General features: G+C 45.3%; 1 protein-coding gene across 2 annotated transcripts in view; it reads left to right on the plus strand.

Moving 5' to 3' along the window:
• Hs3st2 (heparan sulfate-glucosamine 3-sulfotransferase 2) overlaps positions 1-10405 on the plus strand; it is a 53090-nt gene extending 42685 nt beyond the window's left edge. For both annotated transcript variants that reach the window (XM_090357699.1, XM_090357698.1), the window contains exon 2: positions 9089-10405. In XM_090357699.1, coding sequence (XP_090213825.1) covers positions 9096-9707 — 612 coding nt within the window. In that variant the 5' untranslated portion in view covers positions 9089-9095 and the 3' untranslated portion in view covers positions 9708-10405. The remainder of the gene's footprint in view (positions 1-9088) is intronic.
• The last annotated feature ends 539 nt before the right edge of the window (positions 10406-10944 follow it).

Consider the following 10944-nt stretch of genomic DNA (forward strand, 5'->3'; position numbering starts at 1 on the left):
AGTACCAGTGTGTACACGAACGCGCGCGCGCTCACACACACACACACACACACACACACACACACACACACAAACACGTGTAATGTTAAATCCTTAGTTTCATCTTTATTACACTCCACTCCTTGAAAAATCATGTGAGCTTTTGCTTTTCCATGGCTTATTTAAGAATTGGTGCTAACTAGACTTTAGCCTTTTCTAAAAGACATTTTCTTCTTCAAAGAGCATTGATTGCCCTGCCCCCTTGATACCATCGAAATGTTTTTGACCTTAATAGCACTATAGTTTTAAACAGCTTTTCTCACAGTTTTCCTTTTAGGGCTATCTAATAAACAAATTATAAGCTTATCACAGGGAGGAGGTAAATGTTCTGTAAGACCTTGTATTTTTTTTTCTAGCTGTTACAGGATTTCCTTAAAGAGATCTCAACTCCATACGGTTTTTGTCAGCAAGCATCTTTCTGCGTTATTGCTCCCTTTGGTTCTCCTAATCCAGTAGCACATATATTTTGCTAGAGCTTGGATTTGAACTCAGAGCCTTTTACTTAGTAGGCAAGTGCCCTGCCATATAAGCTACAACCCCAGCCTTCTTTGCTTTAGTTCTTGATTCTTTTAGTCTCCTGCTTTTGGGCTCTAAAACATAATCCTCCTTCCTATGTCAGCTAGGATTACAGGCAAGTGCCATTATGCCTGGTCTTGGTTAACATTCTTTTTTTGGGGGGGGGGGGAGAGGACAATGCTGGGCTTGAGCTCAGGGCCTGAGCACTGTCCTTGGACTTTCTCAAGGCTAGAGCTCTACCATTTGAGCCTGAGCACCACTTCCAGCTTTTTTCTATGTATGTGGTACTGAGGAGTCGAACTCGGGTCTTTGTGCAAGGTAGGCAAGCACTCTACTACTAGGCCAAACTCCTGGTCTGGTTAACATTCATTTTTACGGACCTGGCCAAGGACCAGTTGCTTTTTACACAGTATATTTCCTCATTTAGCCCTCAGCTCATATTAGTTCTCATCCTCATAGAACCTGTACCATGAGGGGCTAATGGCTGAGAATCAAAGGTTCAAAGCTAGCGAGGGCAGGAAAGCCTGTGAGGCTCTTATCTCTAATGAACCACTCAAAAGCCAGAAGAGGATCTGCCGGCTCTGGTGGTTGAGCACCAGCCTGGAATGAGGGACAGAGAGAAATTCTCCCGACATAGTGGAAGAGTCCAGGGTTTGCTGACACACTGAGTTAGTCCACGTAGAGATTGCAGATGAAGATTCTGGATGACTGTGGAATTTCACAAACGAAGATTCTGTGCCCCCGTGAAATGCAGCTCGCTTCCTGAGCCCTGGTCTGCTCTGCCCTGTGTGTTACATGTCTTTTTTATTTTTATTTTTGTTGGTAGGAGGGCTTGAACTCTGGGCTGGGCGCTGTTCCTGAGCTCTTCAGCTCAAGGCTAGCACTCTACCGCTTTGAGCCACAGTGCCACTTCTGGTATTCAGGTGGTTAATTAGCAATAAGAGTCTCACAGAGTTTTGTGCCTGGGCTGGATTTGAACTCGAGTCCTCAGATCTCAGCCTCCTGAGTAGCTAGGATTACAGGTGTGAGCCACAAGGCCCAGCTGACATTCTGCATTGATTCTCCTACAGCTCCAGGCCAAGGCTGACAAAAATGCCTGGTGCTAACAAATGCCTACTGTGTTCTGGGCACACTAGGAGATTTTCAGACCTCATCTCCAGCCTTCCTACCACCCAGCAGAGAACTTTGCATTTCATTCCCCTTTTATGGGGAAACCATGGCTCAGAGTGAGGTGAAGTGACTTCCAAAGGTAGCATTCTCCATTCTTCATTAGAAAAAAAAAAGAAGCCCTGGGTTGGATTCCTCCATACCACATACACAGAAAAAGCTTGAAGTGGTGCCATGGCTCAAGTGGTACAGCGTTAGCCTTGAGAGAGCCTAAGGACAGTGCTCCAGAACTGGCAGAAGAAAGAAAGAAAGAAAGAAAGAAAGAAAGAAAGAAAGAAAGAAAGAAAGAAAGAAAGAAAGAAAGAAAGAAAGAAAGAAAAGAAAGAAAAGAAAGAAAGAAAAGAAAGAAAAGAGGAAAAATTAAAACTGTGATACCATACTCCAGAAGCTGAGATATGAGGATTACAGCTTAGTGCCTGCCAAGCCAGAAAAGTTATGAGACTCTTGGCTGCAATTAACCGGTAAGGCTATGGCTCAAGTGGTAAAGCACCAGCCTTGAGAAAAAAATGCTAAGAGACAGGTAGGCCCTGAGTTCAACCCCCAATACCAGTATACACACACACACACACACACACACACACACACACACACACACACACACACACACACACACACACACACACAAGCTGGCAGTGCAGCTGTGGCTCAAGTGTAGAACACCAGCGTTGGGTAAAAAAGCCAAGCAAGAATGCAAAGGCCCCAGTATGTTACCAACAAAATAACTAAGAATACCAAAAAAGAAGAGAGATCATTTGTATTAAATGAATTAAAATCACAAAGCATGGATATTAGATTTAGATTGAGTTTAATGGACATTAAGCTACAAAATGAAAATTACAAAGGATTTCTCTTGTGTTTCTTTCTAGTAAATCAATTTGAATATTTTTGCCAACTTTGTATCTTCTTTGAGATTTTGGTCTTCTAAGGAGGAGTTCTCTTCTAGCCTCTGGTCTCCCAATTTCCCCTCTGACAGGACTGCAAGAGCCTCCTCCATACTCCCTCCAAGATTTACTCTTTGAAGTCTCTGTTCTATTTGCTTGGCAGAAATGGACTATTACTGTGTTCCTATTTACAATTGATAAGTGCATTGGGAATGAAGTACAGGAGAGCTGAATATGGATATCAAACAAAGAATATTGTGCTACTGTCATCTTTCAAGAAAACTCATTAGAACAGCAAGGAGAGATATATATTACATACGTGGAAAAGCCAAAGACACTAGAATATCACATCCTGCCTTTGAACATACAAAATCACACTCACGAACACCTACACACCTGAGCCAGCCTCATTGTCTGTGTACAAAGAATTCTTTCAGCATTTTTCTGTGTCTCAAACATCTGCTCAGTTTTCTCCTCCCTTCCTCCCTCCTTCTCTCCTTTCCTCCTTTCCTCCTTCCCTGCTGGCCATACTGAGTCTTGGATTTAGGGCCTTGCATTTGCTTGGCTTGCTTGCTTGCCAGGTACTCTACTCCTTAAACCGTGTCAGTGACTTTTTTTTATGCCAGTCCTGGTACTTGAACTCAGTGCCTGGGCACAGTTCCTAAGCTTTTGTGCTCAAAGCTAACACTCTACCACTTTGAGCAACAGAGTCATTTCCAGCTTTTTGGTAGTCAATTGGAGATAAGAGTTTCACAGGCTTTCCTGTCAGAGCTGGCTTCGAACCATGATCCTCAGATCTCAGCCTCCTGAGTAGCTAAGATTACAGGTGTGAGCCACCAGCACCTGATGAGGTTTTCATCCTTTGTAACATGAGATCAGTTTACTAAACCTTGCCTTAATTGTGGAGTCAGCTGTGAATAAGAAACCTAGCTCCATTCTCAATGAATGATTAGCTCAACAAAGACCAAAATAAAATCCATAATTTCTCAACTGATTTAACGCACTCCCTCTATACCTTGTGTTTTATTGCGTAGTTCTGTGTGTGTGTGTGTGTGTGTGTGTGTGTGTGTGTGTGTGTGTGTGTGTGTGTTTGTATTGGGGCTTGAACTCAGTCCTTAACTTTGTGGTTCAAGGCTAGCACTCTACCACTTGACTCACACACCTCCACTGCTATGTTTTTGCTGCTTAATTGGAGGTAAGAGTCTCACAAACTTTCCAGCCAATTCTAAAGCAGGATCCTCAGATCTCAGCTTCCTGAGTAGCTAGGATTACAGGCTTGAGCCATCAGTGCCCAGCCTTGTGCCTATTTTTTTTAATTTGCTATTGTCATATAAATCCATTTCTGAGCCAGGACCATATTGTATAAATTGCTGCTTTTATTATATGCCTCTTCATATGAGGTGTGACCGTCTCCTCCCTCTTGTTCTTCCTTCTAAGAAATGCATTGACTCTTTGCATTCATTTACTAATCCAAAAGAAACATACCGATTTAGTCAAGTTCAACTTTTTAAAGTCCTTTTGGGGGTTAAACGGGAATTACACTTGGTATACTGATTAAGTTAAGCCATTCTACTATTACGATTTCCCATTTCACCATCTATTAAAGCTTTAATTTGAGTTGCTTATAAATTATAGAGCAATATTAAATATTAATCCTGTTAGCAGGCATCATTGTCTTACCTAACTTTAATGAAGCTCATAGACAGAAGGTTATAAGGACAAGGGTAGAGTCGGCAGTGGAGTTTAGATCCTCGTATCCAGTGCTTACCACCAAAGGGCCTTGCGTCAATTTCTTCTTTGGTTGCCAGTCCTAGGGCTTGAACTCAAGGCCTGGGTGCTCAAAGCTAGCACTCTATCACTTTGAGCCACAGTACCACTTCCAGTTTTCTGGTGGTTAATTGGGAATCAGAGACATCCAATGCCTGGGCTGGCTTTGAACCCTCATCCTCAGATTCCAGCCTCCTGAGTAGCTAGGATTACAGGTGGGAGCCACTGTGCTCTGCTGGGAAACTCTTTCTTAAGGTCAAGGATGACGGCATTTTCTCAGGGACCTTGTCTCTGGGTTTCAATCTCAATGCCTTCCTAGCCTAGGCGTTTGGCATACAGAACACTGGTGGAAGCCAGATGCACACCTGTAATCCTAGCTACTCAGGAGGCTGAGATTTGAGGATCATCGTTCAAAGCCAGCCGTGGCATTGGTAGTCCAAGTAACCAGCAAAAACTTGAATGTGAACATGTGGCTCAAATGGTGGAACGAGAACAACAACAAAAACAAAGCCAAGCAAGAGAGCACAAGGAGCTGAGTTCAAACCAGATTCCTCCAAGTTGATCTGCCTCAGACCTGGGGAGCCAATGGCTTACACAGGTGGCTTCCAACACCAACACCAAGATAGATGTTCATGGACTTACAACTTTATCCCCTGGTCACCTCCCACCAGGAGACGCCACAGCATCCCAGGAAGTGTGTGTGGGGGGGAGGGGTCTGGAGTGGGAGGAGGTAGGCCTGGTATTAAAAAAGCAGAGTAAAGGCCTGGACTCATCCAGTCCTTGGTTGGAGAATCTGGAAGTGTTGGGAACCTTCTGGAAGCATTTAGAATTGATGAGCTCTGGTGAGTGTTTGGAGTGGATCTGAGCACTCCTGCTTGGGGCAGTGCAGCATGAGAGACTTGTGTGTTGAATGCAGAGATGCTCAGACTGGAAAGACAGGCACGGAAGACCACAGAGTGGCTATTTTCTCCTCCAGCCAGCTGCTTGGCTGGCCTGGGAAGCTGTACTCGGAGGCAAGATGGTGGATATTGTTCTCTTTTGGTTTGGTTTGGTTTTTTGGTCAGTCGTGAGGCTGGACCCCAGGGCCTGGGCACTGTTCCTGAGCTCTTTCACTCAAGGCAAGCACTCTACCACTTTGAACCACAGTGCCACTTCCCATTTTCTGGTGGTTCATTGAAGATAAGAATCTCTCGAGCTTTCATGCCTAGGGTTGGCTTCAAATGGTGATCCTCAAATCTGACTTCTAGCTGGAATTACAGGCGTGAGGCACTGGTACCCAGATCTCTGCATGCCATTTTTATTACAGTAGGATTTAAATTTTTTAAATTATTTTAAAGTTATTTTAAAATGTTTAAACCTATTTTAAAAATTATTTTAAAGGTGATATACAGGGGAGTTATAGTTATTTAAGTCAGGTAAAGAGTCCGTTTCTTTTTGGATAATATACCCCCTTCCCTTGGCTTTTGCCTCAGATTATAAATATTAATACAATTTTCAACCCAAAATATAAATCACAATAATTAATAGTATTTTGGTAAGACAATGGAGTAGCTACATCATAATATAGTTCATCATAGTATACCCTTAATAACTTTATATTTGGAAACTTTTCACTGACATGGGTAAAATACTATAATGAGTATAATTTAAAAGGTAGTTTGAAGCCAATCTGGGCAAGAAAAATTGTGAGACTCTTACCTTTAATGAACTAGCAAAATACTGGAAATGGAGGTGTGGGTCAAGCGGTAGAGTTTTACCCTTAAGCAAAAAACTAGAAAGTCACAATGCTCAGGCCTTGAGCACCAGTATAGGCACACGAACACACAAATACTAGAATAGTGCCAGGTGCTGGTGGTTGATGCCTGAAATCTTAGCTCCTTGGGAAGTTGAGATAGGAAGGTCTGAAGTTCAATACTAGTCTACCAAAAAAGAAAAGAAAATCGTTGATGAGACCCCTCCCTTGACCAATGCACATCTGTCAGTGTAAATCGGTGGAAGGTGGTTCAGATGAATAGTAGGGCAGGAAGTAAAATTCCATTGAAAAAAAACCACAGCAAAAAGGGTTGACTGACTCTGTGTACTGACAGCTCTCAAATACCACTTGGTACCTCACTTTCCCTAGGCGCCATCTTGTTTTCTGGATGATGATGCCCCTGGAGAGAGTAACACAGGGCCTGTAGGCTCTGGATGCAAGGTAGAAAGGAGAGCCTAGCTAGGGAATGATGGTGTATGGCTTTCTGTAACACTGGCCATGGTGAAGCAGTGATGAGCCTCAGCTGGCTGGGGTGAAGAATGAGAGGTTACCAAGTGGAATTAGCTATCAGTTAGATGTGGTGTTGCCTAGCAACCGGTAGATGCTGAGCCATGCATAGGTATGTTTCATACATACATGTGGTTTGAACATACCTATGCATGTTTCAAACATGGAAACCCATTATGAAATATGTCTCAGACTTACGGGTGACTTAGATGCTCTCATGGTTGTTCTTATTCGCATTTCTTTAATCCTGGGCTCTCCTGAGTTATACAATGGAGTATGCTACTGAGATGTTTTCCAGTTGTTACGTTTTCTATCAGCTCTTTTATGGCTTCTACTAGCTCTTTCTCTTGATTTCCAAGAACTCTGAAAAAATAGAGATTATATAGATGAACAGCTATAAAACTCTCTCTCTAGAATGTATGCTGCAAATATTTTATTTTCCAATTAGCTGTTTTCTTTTGATTTCAGTGATGGTTATTTTCCCTTTGCAAAGACTTGATTTTTTTTTTAAAAGGCAGTCTAACTTTTCAGTCTCTTCCTTTGGGGTGTTTGTCTCATGCCTAGAAAGGCTGTTATGGTGCCAAGATCATTTTTATGTGCTCTTCTCGCGTTTTCCTGAATACTGAAGTCACACTTGAATCCAGGCTCTGCAACTGACTGTTGCGTTGGTGCATTGCTGTCGTCTGCCCCAGATTCCTAAGTCCTCGGTGAGAAACCACGTTGTGGGGGTGAGGATGCAGCCAGAGAGAGAGATGATGATGATTCAGACACCACTTGTTTGTGTGTGAGGTTTACAGTTCCTGGCCACGAGCATGGCTGATGCCTTTGGCAAGTCCAGGCCATGTAAGTTCACAAGTGAGTTTTCCAGAAAACGTCTCTCTCATTCCCCAAGCACAGTTGACCTTTCAGATGGTCCAGTGACAAGACCAGGCATGGTGGCTCACACCTGTAATCCCAGCTACTTTTGAGGAAGAGACAGGAGGAAGGTTGTCATGTGATAAGAGTCAAAAAAAAAAAAGTTACTGAGATCCTATCTCAAAATAAACACAAAACTCTCTCTCTCTCTCTCTCTCTCTCTCTCTCTCTCTCTCTCTCTCTCTCTCTCTCTCACACACACACACACACACACACACACACACACACACACACACACAGGTGTGGGAGACCAGACCTGTAATACCAGCCATGCAAGAGGACTGTGGTCTGAGGCCAGGCTCGGACAAAAGTGTGAGGCCCTATCTGAAAAAGAATTAAAACAAAAAGATTTGGAGGGCATGGCTCAAGTGGTAGAACAAAAGGTCCTTAGTTTGAGCTGAGTTCTGTATGAGAGAGAGGGAGTGGAGAGAGAGAGAGAGAAAGCTGACCTCTGTGGACATGTCACACAATAGAACCCAAGGCAAATTCCACAGTGCACAGGATGTAAAGGGAATCAGCTTCAGTGAGAACACCAGTGCCACCCTGCAGTCTTTTCTCTTTGTGACTTTGTTATCTCGGGCTGAGGCCCCACAGAAGGAACACGGCTGGCTGCTGTGTGAACTCACACAGGACGGACATCCATACAGTGAGTTCCGGACCACATTGCTGGTGTTTTCTGTGGAGCTGCGTAGACAAGACTGGGTGACGTTTAGAGTCATCACGGGTTAGAGAACTCCAGCAGTTTTTTAGCACCTGGAAACAATTAAGTGAAACTTCCTCTATGACCAGGGAAAATGACAGAGTAGAGAGGGCTGTGTTCTCAGAGCAAGGAAGTTCCCATGTGCACATGTGCGCGCGCGCGCACACACACACACACACACACACACACACACACGAGCCTTTTCCCTTACAACAGGACTGCCATGGATTGATTCACAGTCTGCTTCTTACATTTTCAGCATTTGTTGTTTGTTTTTGTTTTGTGTTGTGTTTGTGGGGCTTGAACTCAAAGCTTCACATTCCTGGCTTTTATTTTTTTTTGCTGATTAACTGGAGAGAAGACACTCATTTGTCTACATGGACTGATTTCAAACCTCCGTCTTCAGGTCTCAGCTTCCTGAGTAGCTAGCATTACAGACGTGAGCCGCCAGTGCCTTTCTTTAAGATATTTTATAGGAATGAACAAAGTTGAACATGGGTTCCTCTTAGAATTGTCCAATGCTGATGGGCATCTGATCACACAATATAATCTCCTTGGAACTCCAGAAATGGAAAGAAGAGAATTTTGTTTTCTTTTGGTCTTGTTTGTTTATCCATCTTTGGGAGGGTAAGAGGGGCCCAGAAATGGCAACAGTCATCCTCTTTATAATAATAATTTAAAAAATATATATTTAGAGAAGAAAGAAAGAAAATGGGGACCTCTCCAGGTGGGCAAAGAGAGGAGGGAGGGACAGGGTGACTGGGTTCTGACCCCTGAGGCAGCCCTGGGTAACTCTGCCTTGTGTCTGTGTCCTTCCCACCCTCCCCCCGCCTCCCACCCCAGAAGCCTGATGCCCAGAACCCTGGAGACTCAGATCACACTGGAGAAGACGCCCAGCTATTTTGTCACTCAAGAAGCCCCACGCCGGATCTTCAATATGTCCCGGGACACGAAGCTGATCGTGGTTGTGCGGAATCCCGTGACCAGAGCCATCTCTGATTATACCCAGACACTGTCCAAAAAGCCAGACATTCCCACCTTCGAGGGCCTGTCATTCCGCAACCGTACCCTGGGCCTGGTGGACGAGTCATGGAATGCCATCCGCATTGGCATGTACGCCTTGCACCTGGAGAGCTGGCTGCAGTACTTCCCCTTGGCCCAGATCCATTTCGTCAGCGGTGAGAGACTCATCACCGACCCCGCTGGGGAGATGGGGCGCATCCAGGATTTCCTGGGCATCAAACGCTTTATCACCGACAAGCATTTCTATTTCAACAAGACCAAAGGATTCCCTTGCTTGAAAAAACCAGAATCGAGTCTCCTACCTCGGTGTCTGGGCAAATCAAAAGGCAGAACTCATGTACAAATTGACCCTGAAGTGATAGACCAGCTCCGGGAATTTTATAGACCTCATAATATTAAATTTTATGAGACGGTTGGGCAGGATTTCCGATGGGAATAAGCCACTTTTCCAACGCCAGGCCTCGTCCTCCTCTCGTCGTTTCTGGTGAGATCCACTCTCCGAGCCTCTGAGCCTTGTCTGCCAAGAAAACACTGGCTGTGGTCCCCTCGTTCCCAGCTCCTAACCCGGGTCCCCTTGAGGACGTCATCTTGAAATGAGAGAGAGCCCCACAGGGGCCAAGAGACCCCTGGCTTTGGAGGAGGGCACCCGGCCTCTGGCTCTCACCAGTCTGTCCAAGGCAAATGCAACCTGCCTGTGGTACGCCCATTCAGGTCCAGAGTCTTCCTCCCTCCTCTCACTAGAAGTCTTGGGGGGAAACTGCTGGAAAAAAGAGTGGAACTCTCCAATGGTGACAGATATTTGTAAATGGTGGTTCTGTGACTCTGGGCACAGTGGCCTGTCCTTGTCATCATCCACCCACAAGTGGGCTGGACAAGCAACCTCCCTACCGCAGAAGCCCCAGGTGTGTGGGAGCCTGAGATCACCCCCCTTGTGGGGTGGCCAGGGCCGGGGGACCCCCCCCACCACCAAGGGCACAGCTAGGAGGAAGGAACCACCGGTTCCAGGGCCATGCACTCACCTGTGCTTAGAGGAGGAGGTGCAGGGGAGACTGTCCCCCCCACATGACACGAAAAGCACATAACTCTCCTGTTACGGGTTCAGCATGCATGGAATCATGCTTGTCCATGTGAAATAAATATGGCGCTCTCGTGTCCTGAATGTGGTGGTTCTAGAAGCCAGGCCTGCAGTGCAGGATGGACACATTCATTCATTCATTCATTCATTCATTCATTCATTCACACACACATTCATGCCTCCTGGTACAAGGAGCAGCTGACAGCAGGGAGGGTGGGGAGGCCAGGGAAGGGGGCAGGAAAGGGAGGGCAGGGATTAGGAGGGCTGAGGTGAAGAGTGAGGGCCTGCAGGAAGAGTGGGGTGCAGACGGATCACGTGACACTGCAAGGAGGTCCCATGGCACAGCAGGGGGGGGTCACGTGGCACAGCCAAGGAGATCCAGACACTTTGAATTGGAAATTGCAAACCCAAGAGCTGAGGGCTGAAGAGACATCCGATATCTTGATATGCAGCCAGCATAATGTTCTAAAATCTCTGCCAACAGTTACAAACTGGAAGCATTTATAGAAAACCATTGCATTTTGACTTTCTCCTTCAAAACAAACGAGAGGAAGAGGAAGCCTGGCTTCCTGGACCCTGCCCTGTAGCGTTCCACGTGGCT

Source organism: Megascapheus bottae, chromosome 25, assembly GCF_031878675.1.
Source record: "Megascapheus bottae isolate mThoBot1 chromosome 25, mThoBot2.hap1, whole genome shotgun sequence".
Lineage (NCBI taxonomy): Eukaryota > Metazoa > Chordata > Mammalia > Rodentia > Geomyidae > Megascapheus > Megascapheus bottae.